Genomic DNA, 23,603 nt, shown 5'->3' on the forward strand with positions numbered 1-23,603 from the left:
GGCCAATAGTTGGATGTTACAGAGATGCATTTTCCACATTATTTTTATAGACATAAACCATGGTATTCATCTCTACTCAAGAAAGCCTGGGCTGGTTTTCAGTTAAGTTGAGCAGAGACATAAGAATATTTTTGTGGCAAATACAAAGAGTAATGGTTTTAAAAATAGTATGACAGGAGTTTAGTATCACAGCAGATGGAAACATCAATTTTAATTTTTTTGTGATAATGACTAATGCACTTAGCAGTTTGGATTCAGTTAGGTGAACTGATGAGATGACAACATAATTTACATAATTAGGTAACAAAGCACAATTTCTATTACTATATCTCTATGTTAAAAAATGGTACAAAAATAGAGGAATCTAAAAAGATCAATTAAAAATATTAGTGGAAAGTTGCAAATACAAGGCACAAATAAGGGAAATACAGTGGAAGGAATGGTGTGTACAACACAGATTGTGGCAAAATTATGTGCAGAAGGAATAGAAGTAGATTTAAACTACAGAGAACTACATAAGAACACAAACTTTTAAGCCAAAGCAACTTTCTAAGGGCTTACATGTAAAGGCAGGCATAGAATGCTTTTTTTAACATTTATAGGTAATTGCTCTTAAAGTTTTATTTAGTATCTATTTACCTCAGGAAAGATTAGTTTGCAGATGCTTTCCGTTAGCGTGTGCAGGTACACTCTACTTCTGCTCGTTTTCCTTTGTGGAAGGTTTCCTTGACCATCTTTTTCATGGACTTCTTTGCAGATGGGCAAAGCTGCTCTAGAGCTGTTCTCTGTGCAGTCCTTGTCATGTTCCTCAGGAATGTGACCTTGAGTCAGTAAGGAGAAAGGACATTCTCCTGTGATCTTCAAGTCTTTCAGTTTTGTACAGAACATACTGTACGAAGTCTCTCTGTTGAGATTAGGAGTACTTAGCTCTATGTTTACTAACAAGAGCAGAAGATGCCAGAATAATAAGTTGACAAGGCAACAACTGTAGAAGGTTATTGGTAGCTATAAATCACCACAGGAAAAAATTTCTGCCCCTAAAAAACAAGAAAGAAAAAAACAATTACAAATATTTATTTTCTCTTTTAAATTCCCATGATGTGCTGGTTTTATCTTAAGTATATTAAAATAACGGCTTTTTGAGGACTTAGCTCAGGAAAGCACTTACTCTTGTCCCATTGTAAGCTTGTAATATCGACTGACTTCAGTGTTTCAGGTAACTCAAGCTGCATGCATGGTTAAGTTTTGTATGAATTGGGACTCAAGTGATTAAGGCAGAGGACTCATCTTACCTGACACATATTTGGTCACATTGATGGATGAGGTTTCTGAAAGACCAGAATTCCAATAAGGAAATGTTTTTGATTCTTTATAAATAACTATTAAAAACCATCTCATGTGGCACAATGAATCAGATTAGTTATGGATACTTAAATCTAAACTTACTTGATGTCCAAGATATCCTTTATGTAACAGAAAAACATATGACTTAAGTTAGTGTGTGTACTTAAACAGTAAACCATACAAGACCAAAGGTTAGATTCTCTTTTAAAAACAACTGACTGGTGACAACTCACATCTTGGAAATCTGACCACACAACTGCAGTTGCTTGGAAACATTACAGAATTTTTATGCTTTTGAAGGTGGAATTTTCCAAACAACACATTAAACTTTTAATTTCAATAATGGTTCAATTTGTTACAGGGCCAAAGCCCAGCTAGAACTTAAATCTGACTACTGCTGTAAAACACAAAAATGTTTTTACAAATACATCAGCGACAAAAGGAGGGCTAAGGAGAATCTCCATCCTTTACTGCATGCAGAAGGAAACATAGTGGCAAAGGACGAGGAAAAGGCTGAGGTACTCAATGTCTTCTTTGCCTCAGTCTTTAATAGTGAGAACAGTTGCTCTCAGAATAGTAAGACCCTGTGCTGGAAGACAGAGAGCAGAATGATGGTCCTATAAACCAGGAAAAAATGGTCACTGACCAGCTACACAATTTAAGATACACAAGTCCATAGGGCCAGATGGGATTCACCCATCCCCAGGGTCTAAAGGCAACTGTCAGGAGAGCTCACCAAATCATCTTCCATTATTTACCAGCAGTCTTGGCTAACTGGGCAGGTCCCAGTTGACAGGAGGTCAGTGAAGATAATGTCAATCCAGTCAGAGGGAGAATACCACCTGACAACCTGACTTCAGTCAGGCTCAGTCAGTCAGGGGAGGTCATGGAGCAGATCATCTTGAGTACCATCACACAACACAGGCAGGACAACCAGGGGATCAGGCACAGCCAGCACAGGTTTAGGAAAGGCAGGACCTGCCTGACAAGTCTGGTCTCCTTCTATGTCAAGGTGACCTGCTTAGTGAATGAAGAAAAAAGATAAAGTCTACCTAGTCAATTAAAGCCTTTGACACCATTTCTCACAACATTCTGGAGAAACTGGCTGATCATGGCTTTCACAAGCATACCCTTTGCCAAGAACTGGCTGGATGACCAAGCCCAGAGAGTATTGGTAAATGGAGTTACATCCACTTGGCAGCCAGTCACTAGTGGGGTTCCTCAGGGCTCAGGACTGGGGCCAGACCTGGTTAATATCTTCATCAATGACTTGGACAAGGAGATTGAGTTCACCCTCAGCCAGTCTGCAGGCAGCACAAAGATGGTGGGAATGTTGATCTGCTGCAGAGGGATCTGGACAGCATGGATCTATGCACTGAGGCAAATCATACGAGGTTCAACGAGCAAAGTGATTGCTCCTGCCCTTGGATCGCACTAGCTCCATGCAGTGCTACAGGCTGAGGGAGAGTGACTGGAAAATTGCCTGGCAGAAGAGAACCAGGTGCTGGGCATGCTGGTCAACAGCAGCTGAACATGAGCCAGAGCATGCCCAGGTGGCCCAGAAGACCAATGGCATTCCTAGCCTGGATCAGCAGGACCAGGGCAGGGATTGTCCTCCTGTTCTCAGCACTGGTGAGATGACACCTTGAACCCTGCATCCACTTCTGGGCCCCTCACTAAAAGAAGAGCAATGAGGTGCTGGAGCATGTGCAGAGAAGGGCAATGGAGCTGGGGAAGGATCTAGGGTACAAGTTTTATGAGGAGTGACTGAGGAAGCTGGGTGTGTTTATCCTACAGAAAAGAAGGCTCAGCCAAGACCTAACTGCTTCTAAAAGGAGGCTGTAGCAAGTTGAGGATCAGTCTCTTCTCTCTGGTAACAAGTGTCAAAGAAGAACCAGCCTTTAGTTTTAACAAGGGAGGTTTAGACTAGATATTAATAAACATTTATTCAAAGAAAGGGTGCTCAAAAATTGGAACAGCCTGTGCAGAGAAGCAGTCGAATCGTCATCCTTGGAGGTATCCAAAGATGTGTAGATGTGGCACTTAGGGACACGGTTTAGTGAAGTTGATTTATTTCAGTTAGTCTGGAAAAGGCTCTCTCTTTCATTTTCTATTGACTGTATCTCATTGAATCAGATCCTCTCATCCTCATATAATACTCTTTAAAAATAATCCTCCAGAGTTTTTGGTAACTCTGGAAGCAATTAAGTATTACATTTTTCTCTCTGGAGATACAACAACTACTTCTCTCAAAGGCACTCCTGCTTTAATAAGCCTGCACACTACACCATTTGTTTCTGCCCCTGAGACACCCTGAGGGCGTTTGGGGTCACACAGAACTGTATCAGGGTTAAAAATAACTAATTCCCTGATACAGGTTATCAGCTGCTGCTTTTGAAACAGCTGTAATGAACGGCACAGCAAAGGAATGCTGCAAACACAGCACAAATGGCACGGATAAAAGGAGAAATAGGCAGGAGCTACTTTGATTGGAGCTGCTGCTGAAAAATATATTTGGCAGAAAAGTCCCTTTTAAAGGATGTAGTAAAACTGGTGGTGTCAGGCCAGGCTCTAGGGCATATCTATCAAAATTACCATCTTATTTTAGGAATCAATAAACACAATGCTAAGAACAAGAGGCTGAAGAATGTTTACATAACATTTTATATTTCTGATTTCAGTTTTTACACAGAAACTCATTTGTTTCTGCTGCATGGACATCAGCAATACTTCATTTTTTTATTGCTGAATAACACTGGGTAGCAAGTAAGGCAGTGAAAAATTTAAAGCAAGAACCATACTCTAAATACATAAATATACATAATACTTTATTCTGCGAGCATTATTATAGATAGATAGATATTTTTATTCAGAAGCCATTACATACCCAATATTACTACAATAAGAAAAGCAGAAAAAAACCCATATTTTATGTAGTTCGATGGATGTGTGTACTGAAGTAAAACACACGTATATACATGCAAAATTTTCAAACCTAAAAAAAATTATGGCTCTGATGGATCTTACATTTATAGTCACATGCTTTGCTGGATTTGGGGCTTAAATTTCAAGATAAATTTTGAATTTATAAAATAACTACTAAAATTCCTTAAGTCAAGTATATCAGCAGCTTGAAGGGAAAAAAAGACTCTGAAATATATTTTTTTAAAGAAATGTAGAATTAAACATTTTAAGCATCTCCCAGGGAATGCAACACTGCAAATGCATATGCTGCTATTTAAACAGACTTAAGAAAAAGTTTCTCAGTGAATAATGTAAGAGTGAATTAAAGGCTAAATTAGACAGAAACAAATATGTACTGCAGTTGCACTAACCTAAGAACAAAGAAATGGAATACCTTCATCAATTACCAATGAGTTTTCAGTTTCTTTGGATGTTTTTTTCCAGCTGATTAAGTTATTTCTTCATTTTTAGAAAACAATAATCTGGAATTATTTGGGGTTCACTTCCATGCCAGCATATTGTATTTTAACTAAATCACATTTATTGTGATAGGAAAAATATCCAGTCAGGTAGAATCAGTTTAGAAAAGGAAGTGATACCATTGTTTTACACCTGAAGTTTCCAGAAGCTGTCAAGTGGGAAGAAGATGGTCATGGGACAAGACTTTTTCAGGGGCAAAATGGGCACTAATGTGGAGGTCCCTGAGTTGACAAAGCTGCTGGACATGCAGCTACTGTGTCTGCAGCTTCTTTTTGTGATGCCACCCTGTGTGCTGCAGGACACTGACATTCAGCCTCGTCCTGCCCTGGTGGGGACTGGAATCTTTGCCCTTGATTGGAACACTGCTTTGGGCTCCTGCCAGTTGCTATTTATGAACACATCATAATCGATTTGGAAGAACGTGAATATCCATGATATTTCTAGCAATAATACTGTTGTACAAAACCAGTATCAGACTTTAAAGTCCTTATAATGAAGGCACAGTCCCTAAAGAAAGTTTTCTGAAGAACCATTTTCTAAGCATTCTGAAGTTCTTGTTTTCCTAGAAACAAACTGTATGTCTCTTTGATAACAGAGATCCCAGTTCAAAACCATTATCAATTTAACAGGTATGACAATTTTCAAGCAGTGGTCAGTTCAAAACTCTTCCTGACCTCTGCAATGACAACACCCCCTAAATCAAATCTTCAAATAAACAAAGTGGAGAACCTATTTACATGACACTTTAGAGAATTCAAATACTGAAAAATCCCTCTATGTCTTCTTTAATTAAAACATCAAGCTTGCATCTGATATCCTAAGTGCATCTTGCTCTTAATTTAAGTAATGTTCAGAAATAAAGTCTATTGTATTACAGTAAAATCTGTCTCAAATGGTAATTAGACAGTGGTGTTAAAGGTCTGACAAGAGAAAGATAATGAATCCCCAGTACAGAGATTACAGAAGGAATTTCAGCAGTATGATGGACAATAAAAAGGTATGAGAAAGATAATACCACACATCACAGGTTACCTCAAACATCTGCAGATGTGTTTCAGGAATGAGGAACACCAGCCCTCCCACTGTTCACCATGTCTTTAGACATTTTCTGACCATAACAAAAAAAAAAAAAAATATTTTGTGTTTTTGATTCCTCTCCAAACATGGTTTGAGAGAGCTCATCCCAAGGGAGCAGCAGTGTCTAATGTGAATTCTCCATCTCTGCCATATTAATTGATGTTGTAGTTACCTTGGGAAACAAATTGAAAATTAAAATTAAATAATCTACTGTGAGATCAAACTACAAGCGACCAATTTATTTAGTGTCTGACTGAGTACATGGCACTGTGCCACTCAGAAAAATGAAGATGACTTTACATAGTATAGTCATAGCTGCAGAATAACTTAACCTGCTCAAAATGCTCTGTACAAACACTTCATTCTAAGTTTACATCTATACATGTCTCACAGTCAAAACCGCATTCCTCTATGTTTATTTTTACTATCTGCTTCTGAATATTTCCTTTATTATAACGCATCATGCAATGCAGATCAATGAATCAATCATACAGTAAAATCCCTAATATTAACGCAGCCATTTATAAAAATGAAGCAATACCACTTGTCAACAGTATCTAAAGGTAGTTTATAATCTTAATTTATGGACATGGCACAAAAATTAAAAGCAACATTAAATACTTTTCTCTTACGACAAGCAGAGTCCTTCACTCAGAGTAAGACAGAATATGGTATAATGGTATGTCATTTTTAAATTTTAAACCATACATATCACTATGTTAGGTGAACTGCTGCATGTTGAGCAATAATTTAAAAAAACAGTCTGTTTTGCAGCAGGCAAAAGATATCACTGACTGAATCTAACTTTCTCTAGTACAAGAGTGATTGCAGCACTTGCAGGAGAGGTGTGGAAACCTTTGCCTCCACAGAAGCAGCTGTTAGCTGCTGCTTTTATGGAAGAAAGGGGTTTGCTATTCCCACTCAGGTCTAATCTCTGTGGGGTTCAGAAATCCTTGCCTTTTGCCCCTTGCCAGTCAATGACTCTGAAGAGAGCAAGGCAGGAACCGTTCTTTTTATGCATGGGCAAAATGCAACCAGCTTCTAGTGGGACAGGTTAGGAACCAGCACCCTCCCTATCAGTAGCAGCTCATTTCTGTTTCAGCTGCTGTGTCTATCAGCTGACAAACACAGCTAAAATAACTAAATATTATAATTTTGCCTTAGTAATATTAAGTACAATATCTGCATATTATTTTTTCTACTTCAAGTGCTGTGGGTAGCAACAAAATCAAAGCCCCGGTAATTGGTCCGTTTCCAAGGATCTTAAGGTTGTTTCTAAAATAATAAGAAGAAAACACTTCAAGTCCACATCAATATATAAGCTCATATTTTAAGAAGTCAAAGCAAGTATTTATTAGTCTTATTAAATCCTGTACAAATAAGTTAACCTTTCATTGTTTGCTTCATTGTTAGTTTAAACATGTCCTGGGTACATATATCTTCAAAGCATTAATTTGTTTGGATATTGCAAAGCCAAGGAGGAGTTGAGGTCTAGAAACCTCTTAATACACTTGACCATTCAATCCTAAATCATTACCACCTTGTGTAGACACGAGCTTCACTTAATTTACAAAGTAGTACTTTTCTTTCCTGAAAGATTCTAGGCTTTTTCACAGTACATATTTCTGCTACCTGAGCAAAGGCAATAACTGATGAAAAGGTCATTATCCCCTCTACAGATCAGGAAAAGACATGATATGGAACAGTGGACTTCATAATAATTTACTGGTGCCCAAGAACTTACTAGAATCAGCAATCTCAAATTCCATTCCAGTTCTCAAAATGAAAATGGTTTGCAAGGCAAAATTTCCACCCTCCTTTCTTTCAAGTCAATTCTCGTTCTGATCTGCCTTTACCTCAGAGCCCTTTAAGAGTGCTCTTTTACCATTTTTTCTTCAAAGCACTAAAATTGCCATTGTGTGTTGTGCAAGACCAGTTCCAGTGTTCTCACTCTCTGTTTACAGCTATTTCTGATACAAGTAGAGACAACATTTTCTTGTAAGTCACAGCATACCTTTGATAATAAGGAAATACCACAGCACACTACAGAACTTACTGAATTAATGGAATTACAGTGACTACCAAACAAAGTAAAAGATAGTAAAGCAACTATGATAAAGTCCTACAAATCACACCAATCAATCATTGTTTTAACCCTCCAAACTTTTTAGTAAACCCAAGTTCAGTGCTATAACTCATCCCAATGACTGTCCTATATGACTGCTTAAGGCAAGTTAAAAATCTAGACCTTGTTTACAAGAAATCTTTCTCCCCACATTGTGTGGAATTTCTTCACCTTTCTACCTTCTTTTCTGTATAAATTGTTTTAAGAAGCAAAGAAACACAATCAAGTGTTTCCTCTGTGCTCCAAGTTGAATAGATTGCGATTTGCAACATTAGACAGCTACCAAGCCAGGAAATGAAGAAAATAATTAACTTTGTTTTCTAGAAAAAAAAACCAAATTATCTACTTTTCTATCTTGTCATCTATCTTGAAAATAAGTTTCACAGAATACATGTCAACTTCAAAACTACTAATATGTCTTATTTTAAGGTCACGAGACAGACACTTCTGCTACTTTAAATATTAGCATTTATGTAATAACACCAAACACTATATCTTAATATTGAAACTAATGTTCTTGAATACAGGGCAAAACCCTAATTTTAAATTATCATGAATTTCTTATATTGGTTTTGTGACTGACTCATTTCCCTGTAATAGTCTGAAGCAAGTCTCTGGATCCAAATATACCCCTGGGAGAAGCCCAGACTCCAGATGTGAAAGTTATATTGCAGCCACATCTCTGGTTTCAATTAAAAGCTCAGGAGGAACCTTAATTACTACACCCATGTTTTGGCATATAGCTAAAGGAAGGACCGATTCCCAAATGCTGCTGATAAAATACATATTTGCCATTTTAAGTATCACATTAAGTACTTTCATAGGATAAATATTTTCCTATGCTAGGACCAAATAACACGGAGGCATGCTGAGAAGGCAGCGTGGGAAAAATATTATTTTCCTGTGAGTCAAAACCTCTGTGAAAACACTCCCCAGCAAGCCCAGCAGGCAGGCTCGCAGCACCTCTGCTCCCTCCGTCACACGCTCAGGATGCGAAGGAGCTCTGGACTGCGGCGCATCCGCAGCCCCTGGCCCAGCACGGCTGGAGCCCCAGCTGGGCAGCTCCCAGCGGAGAGACCCCGAAAACCACAGCCCCCTGCACTGCAGGAGCGCTGGAGCTGCACTGCTCATGGCCTTTTCCACTGAGGCACAGATAAAGATACCTCAACAAAACCCAGAAACCTGCTGTATGCAACCATGATGCATTATTCAGGTTTTGAGCTTGCATTTTGCTTTTGCTTTTTTGAGAAATCCTGATACGGAACTGACATAACTGATGAGACCTCGAGTGATCTGGGTGCCCAGATGATGAAGCATTTGAAGGAGAGGAGCTGCTGCAGTGAGGGCAAGCAATCCAAAGCATCTGGAAATTATTCTCACACTTTCACACAAATAATTCTCACATTTTTACATATAGCATAATCTACATTTGCAGTCCCTGAAAGTACAATACTTCCATAAAACTTGTAAGAGAAAAGCTATGAAAAATAAATTTATGTCTTCTTTTCAAGAATTAAAATTCATCCCGAGGAAATGCAGTGTTGTGACAGTCTGCAGGAGTTAAATGTAAAGATCAAAGTGTTGCCCATAGCCAGTGGAATGTAATTAGAATCCACAAAAGGAGAAGCACTGATGGTCTAGAACATAAAGTCACTGTTAATTGTTGTGCTTACTGATTCCTTCCAAATATCTACTTACAGCTCAATCTCTCAAATTTAGCAATGCATAGCACGTTACTCATTTAGCTTGACCTTTAACTATACATATCTACAAAATCTGATTTTTGTTTATTTCATAGATCAAAAATGCTTTTAAGGAGCAAATAAACTAAAAAAATAATAGCAATTATTTTGTGATAAAAGTGAAATCTAGTAACCTTTTATCCCATACCATTAGTGAAATCTTTAGCTAGTATTCTCAACTTAGCCAGCATTGCTGCATCTCTTTTTTTAATAAATGAAACAACAAAAGTACTAAAAGTTTCCATGGACTCCACATATCTTAGAGAAGTGTCTGAAAATTAGGTCTGTAGAAAGAAGTAGAACTGAAATTAGCAGATTTCAGTTGCAGAGCTCTCTGACTGGGTATTTGCCACCTGTCACTTCTCTTTACAATATCTACAAAATCATTTTCATGCTGAAAATCACTGACAACTATCTTTCATATTTATTCATAGTTAAGCACTCATGCCAACTCCTGTTGAAGTCAACGGCAGGTTTCTGGATATAGCAGGAATAGGATTAATCCTAAAAGGTCTGTCACTGCTGTCACTGAAATACTGATTTGCATGTTTTCTTATTTTTGAACCAAAATATGACCTTGGCTTTTAAATGTTGGGTTTTTGCAGCTAAGTGTATAGATGCAATAATCACAGAACTGAGGTTATTTGAGATTACAGAAAGGTTAAAAACTATGCATGGGAAGGGAATAACAGGAACTTCTAATTAGTCAAAATGGTTTGTCCTGCAGCATTGAGGTTATGTCCTTGTACTTTTTCTGAAAAAACATGCTGATTGAAGACATGTAATCAACCCAAATTGATGGCTGAAGGGGTGTTTTCATAGCCATCATACAGATACTGATTCTGCTTTAGGTAGGTCCCTGCAAAAAAAAAATAGCAGCTCTGAAGAAGCAGAGAAATCAGCTACTTTCCCAATTCTTCTCTTCCATGGTGTTTGCAGATCAGGACCAAGAGGAACCTTCCTCTGTGATTAAATGCCTACATATGGTTTCTGCTACAAAACATGTTTAAAAATAATTGGAATTGCTGATTTAGCCCATGTGCACTGTAAATTAGCACCTTCCTTTTTTATTTCACTGATTGGCCTGTCATTTTGCACACAATGGTACAGGCACATATATTTATTCATAGCCTACCTCTTTCAAAATCTGCTCTTCTGAAAAAGATTTGAGTACACAAAAGCACGACATCTTACCTTTGAAAAGATTATCAGCACATCCAGAGAGACTGAATGGTCTAGGAATATATTACAATACCAATTTGACTATCTTGTTTAGGTACTTTCTAATACTCTTCTGCAAAATACAGCAGATATTAATTTAAAGCAGAGAAAGCTAGGTAAATATATTAATTTATATTGTCCTTAAAAACACCGGCTTCCTTTTTCACTAAAATTATGAAGCTAAGTAAAGATGAGTGCTTTTGTGAAATATTGAGCTTGCACATGTGGTATTAAGAGAAATTAATCTTGTTAATCACAAAAAATAAGCACTTAATGATTAACATTAGCCTGTTGTTAGTGTACACCATGTGTGTAACAAAACTAAAGATTAAATAAATCCAGAATCAGATTTTGGCTTCCTGTTGAATGTTCAATCTGAGATGCTTGTTATTGTCTCCAGTGCAATTGCTGAACTTACCACAGCTATTGCTCTTTCAAATCCTTCCGTTCCATTTATTCAACACTTCTTTTAAGCATGTGAATGAAATCAAATTGCACAGAGTGTTTTTCAGATTACTTTTGCACAGGAAAAGTCAGCACATGTAAATGAGAGCAGCAGGGAGAAGGAATGCAAGACTAACTCAGAGAGAACCGCCATGTTCTCCACGTATTCTGTAATATCTTCCCCTTGGCCCTGGTGGCAGCTTGAGGTAAAGGGTGAGGGGAAAATGTGGCCCTATGGAAAAGTAAGCTGAAAATATTTATGGGAAGTTCAGTTTTGACATATCTAAATCATAGCAAGGCTATTGATGTGTAGAAATGTGAGCTCCTTTATAAAGAAACTTCTCAAGTCATTAAAATGTAGCTTCCCGTTTTAATAATAGACACAGTGAAAATCAGAGAATCATTGTGGTATTGATCATGACACCAAGGAAAAGAAAAGATTTATAATGCTACATTTCCAAACCCTCACTAGTGATAAACAATAAAAAAAAAGACACATCCTTATAGCTAAAAAATATCAAATAGTAGAAGCCTTGGCCAGTGCTGCTCCTCCAGTTAGAACAGATACATTTAGAAAGAGTTAGCATATTTAAGCTACACATTATACAGATTCAAGTACATTAGCTGTTGAATTGCAGCCTCTTATAACAATACCAAAGTTGAATATTCAAACAGAACAAAAATAATAACATCCAGGTTTTTGAAACTCTCTTTCAGTTTTTGATATTTTTGTGCCAAAGTGCTGGTTACAGGCTGGCACAGAAATAGATGCTTATCTTGCAATGCTTGCAAATTCCACTGAAATTCACTAGTTTCTGTGTCAGGTGTTTCAGATGAACAGAGATTCAACAGATTAAGAGATACTGAAGAATGGAAATCCAAGAAAAGGTTAACAAAGAACAGTTCAGAAACTTTGATCAGATGTATCAATCGCCAGCCTCTAATTCAAGGTACAAATTCAGGGTTTAATTATTGAGGCAAATTAAATGCATTTAAACCATAATTCTTTTGGTGCTTTTTTGTGACTTTTTGTGTAAGGTCCTCAGGTCTCTCTCTCATTGGGTAAATACAGATATTGTGCATTGCATGAATCACAGGGTAATTTTCCTGGAGTTATTCTAGGCAGGGTACCTAAAATCACCCACATTTCTTCACTTCACAGCCTGTATAACTGCACTGGCTGCAACAATGTCAGCATCACAGTACTCTTACTGAAATCTGAAAGATCAGAGCTTGTCTCCATTTCTCAGATTTCAGTTTTCCTATTTTTTCTAATTTATTTTGCAGTATGTGCTCTTCTATATTATGTGAAAGATAAAACAAAGGGAGATATAGACAGAATAAAGGATCAAGGAGGAAAGAACAGAAGAAAACCTGTTCTTCATGTTTGTTCATAAAAGAACATGAAAACCAAAAATTCCCAAAGAAATAAGGAAAACACAGCCAACAGAGCAAAAGTATTTGCAATGGAATGGACATTTTTCTTACTGTCCATAAAGTGTTTTCTCTCTACTACAAATCCACTGAAGCTTGGTAGGTTTTTATGCAAATAATTTTTCTGTAATCTATCAGTATGGCCTATAGAACATGTTGATATGCTAATTTCATGGAGCTTTCCAGCATTTCCAGTATTTTAGATTTTAGGAGAGTTTTTTTGTTTGCTGTTTCTGTGTTTCAGCCAACTCTCATGGTTATGTATTACTCTCTCTGATGCACAATTAAGGAAGGACACATGTTTATTACTTTGATTTGGCCATCAAGATTCAATTTCTAGTTTCTCTGGTTTGCTGCACTAGCACCTATTGGGGGGCTGGAAATGACATACCTTGTTTTGCAGCATTGTTTAATGAGGCTGCCCTGTGTTAATAAAAAAGTAAAAACTTCCTATGTTATCTTCTAGTATTTTGTTTTAAATGGCATTGATTTGGAACATAAAGGATAGATGTCCATTGTTACTGATTTAAGTTTTCGTTTCATAATTTTACATTTTCTTTTTTTAAGGATATTCCACTTGTCTTTTATAATACATCTATAAGGAACCCCTTTTCTCTCTCCATCAGGCCTTCCGAAATACCAGTGCATGCTGCACATGTATCTGAGATCCCAGGACAGAAGCATTACTTACCTGGGTTCCTTCAAGGCCCTGACCTGCATTCCAGTGAGGTAGCATGGAAGTGCACTGGTGCCAGCAATCACCCAGAAACACAAGCAGACCTCTCAGAAGGTCTGCCATCCCAGAAGGTAAGGAACTGTATGGGCATCCAGTTCTTAGTTCAAGGTGTGGCAATTTATGATTCAGTGCTGGGAGGCTTTGGGCTTCAATCCCCAGGCAAAATGAGCACAGAACACAGCTGAGCATCTTGGTCTGGAGGAGCTCCCAAACAGGAGCAACAGCCAAAGAAAAGTAGCAACAGAGTCATCTCAGATTACTTCGTTGAGAACCCAAACTAAAATCAAATGTTATTGATAAACATATTGGTCTCAACACTTAAGCTACCCAGAGACCTAAGGCTCGCTTGAAGTGCAGGGGCTGTACCACACCAAAGGTGCTTCAAGTACAATTTCCCACCAAAAAGTTAACAAATAAGATACAAATTCTGTATGTGCTGATTTTTAAATCTGTAAAATGGAAATCCACCACTGAGCACCTGTTTTCTTTCATTATATTAAGAAATTAGGTTCATTTCAAAAATTGAGCCATATAACAGGATGTTTCCAACTTGCTGTGTTGCGTACTAGTTCTGTGAATAACAGCTCCAAGCAGCAAAGAACAGAGTTCAGCTGTTTCAGAGGTGAAAGAGCAGAGCAACTGGCCAGTGAACTGTGGCAGAAAACCTAAAAATGAACCAAAATCGAATTCCGGCCATATCAAGTGCATATGTATCCAGAGGAGTATATCAAATAGGTTTTGAATGTTATTTGAATGTTATCTTGAAGAGATATGCTCCTTTGCCTGGACAGTTAAAATTATTGTTCACTGGACCCTTGAAAAAAGAAATCATGTGACAAATAATGGGTTTCACCTCTGTACTTATTTACGTGCACAGAAAGAGGATGCTACATAGCAAGTTCCACCTTTTCTGAGGGAGTAAAGGCTAAGAAGCCATGAGAATAGCTGGGCTGAGGGAGGGAATGAGGTGCACAACTTCCTGGAGAATGCAAACCAGAGACTTAAATTTAAGGATAAGAAAGGCATAGCCTTCCTTCACAAGGAATTTCCTGCCAAGATGAAGACAACATTTTTTAAGCATTTTGGCATTCTAGAGCATTTTGAAGCATGGCGAATCTTGCACATCTCAACAGGTAAAAATAACACAGGGAGGAAAGCAAGTCTGCTGCACTGTGTATAGTCTTCTTTTATATGGGGTCAGAAATATTTGACATTGCTCCTTACACTTTAGGTGGTGTGGAAAATACAAAACATTTATTTTAAATACTTGTACCTGACAAGTTTTAACAAGACACAAGCACTAACTTTACAAGTATCTTGTGACGATGGAGAAATTAAATTCTCACAGTATCACAAGTGTCTTTGCAGCATATTCATGGTCTAAATCTTTGCTCTGGGTTTTCAACTCTGTTTATAACAGGCATCTAAATCCTACAATGCCCATACTATGTCCAACTGACATTAGGATTGCATTCCTAAGTAATGCAGCTTCTTTGCTAAAAGCCAGAGTGCCAAACCTAAGTTTAAAGATCAGAATGCACTTATTAATATTTTACTAAAGATCACGAGTGGTTTCCATTACTCTATGGTAACAGTTGGGAAAGAAAACTCTCAGTATTTGTCATATAAACCCATACAACTGCCTATTTTGGCATATTTATTCCAGCATTACAATATAACTTACAACAGTGGCAATATAATCAGGTTTTTTTTAACACATTAGCCCCATTAGATGCTTTTCTGCCACCACCACTCTCTTATTTCAGTTTATCATCTTATTTTTCCATACACCAATTTACTGCTAACAAAATTCTGCCACAACACAGGCAGGAATAGATGTTCTGTTTCAGTTTTTGCTACGGGTAAATCATAACCCTGTATCCTATCAGCAGTCCTTGCTTTCCACTGTTTCAAACCCTCTTTGAAAAGATACTTTTTCCTTTTAATTGCTCTCTATTGCTTGAACCCATTTTTGCTTAGAACTTACTATGACTTAGAAGTGCAAATAATTTTCAAAGACAAACTCAAAGGAAGATATAATGAAACCACATTTCATATATCAAGCAACCATTAAAGCCAGTTTTTACTGACATTTCTAAGTCCCAGTCCCTAATCTGCTACAAGAATAGTCAGTGACATGATGCCCAGCCACCTCTATCTCATGCATGGTATAGCTGCACACTTTAAACTGTGACAAGCCATGACTCTCTTGATTTTAAAATTTACTATTATCATGGTCAATGTCTTTTTCCACATACAGTTGACAATCATGCTGCCTCTCCCACAGATCTGGAGCATGTGACATACAGGGCTAAGTGTGAACCTGATCGAAGCTGATACTAATTTTCAGATCAGCAGCACATTTTCAGTGTCACAGTACAAATGTGGTCTCTGCCTCGTGAGCACATCAAAAGGTTTTGCAAACTGTGCTTAACTTGAGATAAAGACTGGTCTCCTCTGTGTTATTTCATTGCCACCACACAACCAGATGTTTTTGCCTGCAAAGGGAAATATTTCATTACCTTCCAACATTCATGAAGGTCTTACTGTTTAGTCAGCAAGATCACTTCTTGTGAAAATTCTCGCAGAACTTTTGTTTACACTTAAATACTGGTATTAAACCTTCTGTGAGGTCATCCTTGGGCAGGTTGCTTAGCACAGAAATAGTGCCACTGATACCCTGCAATCTGCTCTCTCTCTCTCTTGCTGTTGGTAGGCCTATACCTTGCTTATTTTAACCCAGAAGGCTCCAATTAAGAGCAGGGCCATACAGAAATATACAGCAAAAGATGATGTCTGACCTGAAGGGTTTGCCCTCTGAACTAAGACAGAAAAATGGGATATAGGAGCATAACAATGCCTCCTTTATACATGGGGAAATAAGGCATGCTGGAGATCATAAAAGGAAGACAGCAGCCGAGCTAGGAAGTGAATCCAGAGGTCTTACCACAAGTTACGAGATTGCACAAGTTTGTTGGGAAGTTTAGTAGATCTGACTGATTTAGAAAAGTCATGTTTGACCTTATAAAAATCGGCAGCCAGATTTTAAAAGCAACAATGGGATGAAAACACTTTACACAATAAAATTCTAATAGATTTTGCAGACAGGATTCATAAAAGGGTACAGATGCTAAATATACAAGCAGAACAAGGAAGGTACCCTCGCACTAAATCTTCATGGCTAACACACAGCAGGTTTAACGTCATTCTGTTACTTCTGAAGGGTTTGTAATTCCTTAAAGGAAATGCATTTTCCCTTGGCTGGTTTTTAATATCATGCAACTTGTTTGGGAACTTTAACTGTATCAAAATAAGCATTTAATTCAATATATAATTAATTATAATTATTCGTCACAATTTTTGAGAAAAAAAAAAACAGTTCCTCTTTGACCAAAAGCCTTGCCAAGTTACTGAAGCCACAAGACTCTCTCCCTACATACCGTTCTTCCCATGGGGAAATTCTAAAATCCTACCTCTAAATATGCCTTGTGAATTCTATGGACTAATGGCTCCATTTTCACTAAAATTTCAGAAATTTACCTGTCCGCCAAAGATTTTTCTCATCATGAAGGCAAATGGTTTTGCACTTCCAGCTTGCCAGTGCAGAGACAAGAGACAGCTATGAACACAACTTTGGCAAAAACAACAAAAAAGGAGATTTAAAGTTAGATTGATACATGCTTTCTCTGAAGACATGGAAATTTTGCCATTTTTAGCAGTTCTATTTAAAACAGGAACTGCAATGAGTATTTTAGGGTCCTGGATGCCAGCAGTCAGGGCTAGGGAGAAAAAGAGCTATTTGTGTAAGCAGACACCCCTCCCTATTAACCAGAAGGCAGCACCTGAGTATATTGTCTTGTGTTTTCAAATCATAGAAATCATTATGAGCAAACATAAACCCCCCAATTTTCCCAGTAACAAAACAGAAATACTGCTGAGGTGTTCCTCTGTATTCAGGCTTTTATTAATGCTCTTTTGTGTGTGAAGAGTTTCTGTGTTTGCCGAGGAGGGCAATCAGCTTTCCCTGAACAATTTTTGCCAGCCTGCAGCTGTATCAAGTGCCAAGTGAAATGCAAAGTTAGAATGAAATTAAACACACATTTACTTTGGTCAGCATTAGAAAGTCAGTCATCACTGCACAACACACTTCTGTCTAATATACTATTGAGAAACTTGTTTCTGTGCCCTTATTTATTAAAAGTACAGAGTTGAGCAGCAGGTACTGTGCACAGAAACCACAAGTTTTACTGCACTCTCTGGAATCAGTGACATTCAAGAATTCCACCATGAGGATTCCCCAAAATATATTTTACCCAAAAGCATGATGTAATTTTGTTCTGAACAACTCAGAACTGGGCTGAGGAACAGAGTCACTTTATAAATGTATGTTTCTTTCAATTTCCATTTGTGAAGGGGAACATAATCAAAGAATTTTAGCATGCAACCTTCTAACAATAAATTTTAACTTTATTCACAGGAAGGAAATTGGATGACTTGCACGGGATATTCCCTGCAGCTCTTTAATACAAATAGCTGTCCAAGGGCTAGATTCCACGATGCTTGATAACATCTTTGGAAGCAGTTGCAGTCTCCTCCAAAATGACACACATGTCCTGTTTCTAGATTACAACTACACATGAAAGCTTTCTTCCTGAGCCACTGCATGGCTGACCTATTTTCTATATGGACTTAGCTGAGACAATCAATGGGCATAGCCATGCGTGAAGTGCAAGGCATAGCCAAACCATCCCAAGGGAGGGTTCCAGACGGCTCCGGGCCCATAGCCTCCCACAGGAGTGCAAGTCTCCAGGCATTTCTCCCCTTGCCTTAGGGCAGAGAAAAAGTGGCCTCCTCATTCAAGCAGGGACAGCACAGCTTTCTGTTCACAAGCAAATACATACGCATAGGAAGTAGTGACAGGAGCTCTCATGAAAGAAATACTCTCTCAGAAATAACACATAAAGTCACAGCTTGGTTATCATCTGGGCTTAGTGCCCTCCCTATAAGGAATTATCCTCCTGGGGTTGACTTGCACAAGGGGGTTCATTTGAATACGTCTGGTAGCAGGGCACCATTGTCTTGGAACAGCTACTTCGAGTGTGAATAGTGAATATGCAAGAGGAAAATCAATTCACAAATTGACTTTAAGTAATACAAAGGAACTAATTTAAAGAGTCAGAGCAGTAAAATCAAGAATAATGTGTACCACAATACTGCCAAGTTCAAGTAGCTGGAGAGTGCTTAAACGTAGCAGTAAAGGTCTGAACCACGGAAGGGGGCATTTGAATCAAATGAGAATGCCGGTTAAATACAATTAATGCCAACTAAATCTGAAAGCAGCAATATTCTTAGCAAGGTCATCTATTCCACTTAACAAAACTATCACATAATAGGAAACATGAATGAAAAACCAGTGGAAGGGAGTATCACAGAATATTATGTTCTGATAGGGTAGGATTCTCCTAAAGACTGAAGGCCTGTGGAGGTCCTGAAGCTCACAGAGGTGCCTGGGGTCTGAATCAATGAACAGGACATGGCGAGGCCGAGGCCTCTCTGTGGTGAAGTAAAAGCAATCTGTAGGGATCGTATGTGCTCTGGCTTAGGTCATGAAGCAGCAGAACAGTGAAATGTGCACTCCTACCAAAAGGGAGTAGATGTCAGCTTGCTCTTGACACCACATCTACAAAAATAAATATCCTGTGTGGTGAGCCACTTCCTAGCACTGACCTACAACTGCCATCACCCGATTAGGACAACCAAAAAAATGGAAGAACAACATATCACCAAATGCGCTGCAGTCAGTACCTATGGCACAAGTAAAGGGCTTAACTATAGATATTAACATGACTTTTTCAGTTGTCTCAAAGCATGTGACTCTATAAACAAAAACCTTGTAGAAAATCTGCTTTTTCTAGCAAATTTTGCTGCCTTTATTAGTAAAAATTAATTTGTTGTTTATGCCATAGCTAGAAGCCCTAGTCAATTTAAACACATGCTTAAATCCTATTGTAATTTTAAAATTAAATAGATTTAATTTAATGAACAGTCTAAATAAATAGACTGTTCATTTTGCCCTGAACAGTGTTGCTTTGTTGAATGAAAACCCATGCCTTGAACTGACTTAAAAATATAACATGTTTAATGATAAACTTGAATCTCTACTTGCCATACAACTATTCATGGAAGACACACTGAATATACATCATACATACAATATACAAACATCATACAGCCACATCTAAAATGGTGAAGACATGCTAGAAAGAATATTCAAAGTAATGTCAAATATGAGATTTGACCCTAATTTAATTTCAAATGCTAAAAATCTTAATTGCAATGGCAAACATCTACACAAATGCAGTAAGTTTTACGACATGTAGACAATAAAGATCTTTAAAAAGTAAATAGTACAAAAAGTGCAAGGAATCTCAACAAAGAAACTCTAATGGCAGCTCTCCAATGGCCCAAATTTTATTTGTTAATAAAATGTGCAATGTGAAGTGCAATGATTTCTAAATAACATTACAACAAAATGCTTTAAATCATATCCTGTATTTTCCAATACTTTTTTAAAATAAGTTTTTTTTACCTATACAGAAATTTTCTAAAATTATTAAGCTTTTATAAAAAAATTAAAACCTGTTGCTAGTCTACAAAGTAGATACAAAATACAGCCAATACCTCCTTACACATAGTTCCTTGCAGATAACTTAGAACGTAGCATATGCTTGCTTAGATTACTGAGGTGCTTGGGTTTTAGTTTTTTGGGGATTTTTTAAAGTACAATACTATTTACAGGATTTTTTGTTAACAACTCATTTCAGTTAAAAGGAAAATAGCTGTGTTTGCTACATATTCTATCTTGGCTTCTTGGATTACTTATTTTGAGTCTTGTTTTTTTTTTTTTTTTTAATTTTAAACAGATGGCATTCATACTCATAATAGCACTGATGTTTTATCATTTATGGCATGACATAACCAGGTTTTGACTGCTACTGATATTTGGCACATTAGATTTTATTATAAACTCTTACTTATGTTTTGATTTCACTATGGGATCTGTTTTGAAACAAACTGTCATAGAAGGCTAAGGACAGAAGGACAGATTTTTTTAAAGAAAGCATTAATCCAAATAAGACAAATATACTCAACTTGAGTACTTATTTTAATGGACCTTGACTTCTCATTTTTAATGTTTTATTAAAAAATTTGATTCATTTAAGTGAGTACTCAGCAAGTGAACCAGTTGAAGAGAAGACAGCAAGACCTCAGTGACACATTTTATTGGTATCAAAAAGGGTAAAAAAAAACACCATAGAACTAAATTCCTTACCTTCTCCTCCAATGTTTGCCTCATGATCTTGCATTGTCATGACTCATAATAGCTGCAAGGTACATATTTCCCCAGACAAAGGAAGTACAAGCAGGAAATCTGAATATGTGCTTTCCTTCTCTCTCCTTCCATATTTTTCCTGCCTGCTTTGGATAAGTATGATTTCAGCAAATGCTTTTTTTCTTTTTTTTTTTTTTTTTTTTACTGCTACAGTACTCCTCGTGCTTCCTTACAATCACCTGGTTCATCTAAGGTTCTCTGGCAAAGCAAAGAGAACAGTCATCAGAACGTATGGCCATATGTAACACCCCAGAGCAACACAATCCAAGCCAGAAACTTCTCTACAATTCTCTTCTCTCCAAAGAGAACATTTGTAACACATTTGCACACATTCTCTGGATGCCTGAATTGCTTATCTTCCCTGGTTAATTATGTAAACTGGTCTGTTACAGGAATCTCTTCCCAGTACAGGCTGTCACCACCTTTTGCTCCTGACCCTAGAAAACTAGTAGACCCATTTATATGATTTCAAGTGCATGTTTCCTTACGACTGCTTTTTGTAGTTTGGAAACAAATCATCTTAATTCTAACTACAAGAAAAGGGAGTGGCTCTACTGGGAGTTTTGTCTTAGGAAAAAATTCTAAGATTAGACCACTTCCAAATAAGTAAAACACTTTGTTCTATTCATACAAATATCATTAAATTCCTACATTTGTTATGAAAATATTCCTCTGTTACATTATTTTGTAGCTCTGTATTCTCTGATTTAATAATGGAAAATCCAAGTGAATAAAAATTTTGGTTTTCCTATTAGTATTCCAAATAGCAAATGTCTGACCATCTCTTTAGACCAACCCACATGCAGCACAGTGTAACCTGTAGTCCAGTGGAAGTGAAAAGCCCAAATACAGCATTACTGACACACTGCATCCTTGCTTATGACTTCTTCCCTGTTAAATCATCCTTCGAACTTAGAAAGCCATCTTACTACATCCCCAGAATAAGTGACCAGCCCTGAAAAAAAAGCCATTTTAGAATCAGCATTAGATCAAGCTCCAGACATGACATAAGATGTTTAAAAGATGTATAAAAGCGTTCCTTTATACATAAGAAAAAAAGTTTTCAAGTCTGATGATTATAGATAGTGATGATTTTATAAAGGGAATACTAAGCGTAGGCTAGTAATGCCCACTAAGCTTTAGCCACAGAAACAAACCTATTCACTCAGAAAAGGGATTACGAGCCTAAAGTCTTGAAGAAATGAAAAGAAGAGGGAGAAAATTGACTGAAAAACTGCTAATCATCACGAATGCAACACAGTTTGCACAGTTTGGTTCATTTATTCTTCCTAGGAAAAAGAAATAATTGGAATAGCAGATGCAGAGATGAAGTTATTGTTAGAGCAGCAAGTATGTGATGAAATATCACGTTGATGCCTAATTCATGAGGTGGAATTGTAGAAATTGCTCTGAAAACCGGGTAAGAAACCTTACCTAAGCATAACGCAGTAACACCAGCCTGAATGGCTTTGATTAGCTTGACGAGCATCAGCAATTCGCGAATTCTTAGAAAGCCTCACAACGCACAAAGGCCGCCGGAGCACCGCTCGTGGCTGGAGCCCTCGGCGGGCTCCAAGAGCGCTGCCAGCCCCGAATCGATCCCGTTTCGCTCACGCCCATGTCCGGCTCGGGGCACGGCGCGCACGGGGAAGCTCGGGGCGCTCACGGGAAAGGCTTCCCGCGCCCCCGCCCGCTGCCGGGGCTCAGCGCCGGTCCCGCCCGGCCGGAGGGACCCCGGCCCCGCCCGCGCCCCGCCGTGCGCCCGGCGCCCGTCCCAGCGCTGTCCAGGGTCCCCGCCGCCCCTCCCGCGCCCCGGGCGCCGCTCGCTGCCCCACTCGCCACTCACCATGGCGCGGGTGCCCGCGGCCGCAGCCCCGCCGAGGGGCTCAGGGCAGGCGCCGCCGCTCCCCGGCGCCGCCAAGGTGTATTTGGGGAGCGGGCGCGGCGCGGCGGCGGCGGCCCCGGGCGGGAGGGGCCTCCCCGCGGGTCCAATCAGGGCGGCGGCGGGGCGGGGGCGGCGGCCGGGGGCGGCGCGATGGCTGTGCCGAGCCGTGCCGAGCCGTGCCGGAGCCGTGCCAGTCCCGCCGGACGCCGCCGGCGCGGAGCGGAGCGGCCCCTGCGCGGGGATGGCCGGAGGCGCGGGGCGCAGTCCGCGCCGCCCCCCGCCCCCCGCTGCTGCCCGCCGCTCCCCGCCGCCCCCCGCCGCCCCCCGCCGCCCCCCGCCGCCCCCCGCCCCGCCAGTGCCCGCTCGCCCTGCGGGTTTGGGCTCCGAGAGATGCCAGTCTGCGCAGCCGGGAGCTTCTGCCTGCGGCCCCGGCGAGTAGCGCCTGTGTCATGGGGGCAAGGCGCTGTGCTTACTGACGTCTTTTCCACACCAGTATCCTTCCACATACCCTCCTGTTCGGAAACGTGTGCTGCCATGTTTGTTTTATTCGCATTTTCTCTACCACGGCTTATATTTACTTGTTGCGAATGATATTCCGTGCGATATGTGATACTTACCTTTTTTACTATAGCCTTGGAGTGCTGCTATTTAAGCTCATACCTAAGCAATGAAAGAAGGGAAACGCCTTTCCAGATAAGCACAGAAAAAAGAATCGTTTACACAACATCAGCATATCAGATGGCCAACTTCAATTTAGA

At 39.0% G+C, this 23,603-nt stretch overlaps 1 protein-coding gene across 2 annotated transcripts in view; it reads right to left on the reverse strand.

Annotated features, from left to right (window-relative positions):
• GUCY1A1 (guanylate cyclase 1 soluble subunit alpha 1) overlaps positions 1 to 22,964 on the reverse strand; it is a 34,971-nt gene extending 12,007 nt beyond the window's left edge. The window contains exons 1-2 of one of the 2 annotated variants that reach the window (XM_030271454.4): positions 22,807 to 22,964; positions 640 to 1,037 (exon numbers count right to left, since the gene is read on the reverse strand). In XM_030271454.4, coding sequence (XP_030127314.1) covers positions 640 to 888 — 249 coding nt within the window. In that variant the 5' untranslated portion in view covers positions 889 to 1,037; positions 22,807 to 22,964. Of the gene's footprint in view, positions 1 to 639; positions 1,038 to 22,394; positions 22,776 to 22,806 lie in introns of those variants that run through there. The other variant, XM_030271455.4, reaches the window with a different exon arrangement.
• Positions 22,965 to 23,603: the final 639 nt, after the last annotated feature.

Source organism: Taeniopygia guttata, chromosome 4, assembly GCF_048771995.1.
Source record: "Taeniopygia guttata chromosome 4, bTaeGut7.mat, whole genome shotgun sequence".
Taxonomy (NCBI): domain Eukaryota; kingdom Metazoa; phylum Chordata; class Aves; order Passeriformes; family Estrildidae; genus Taeniopygia; species Taeniopygia guttata.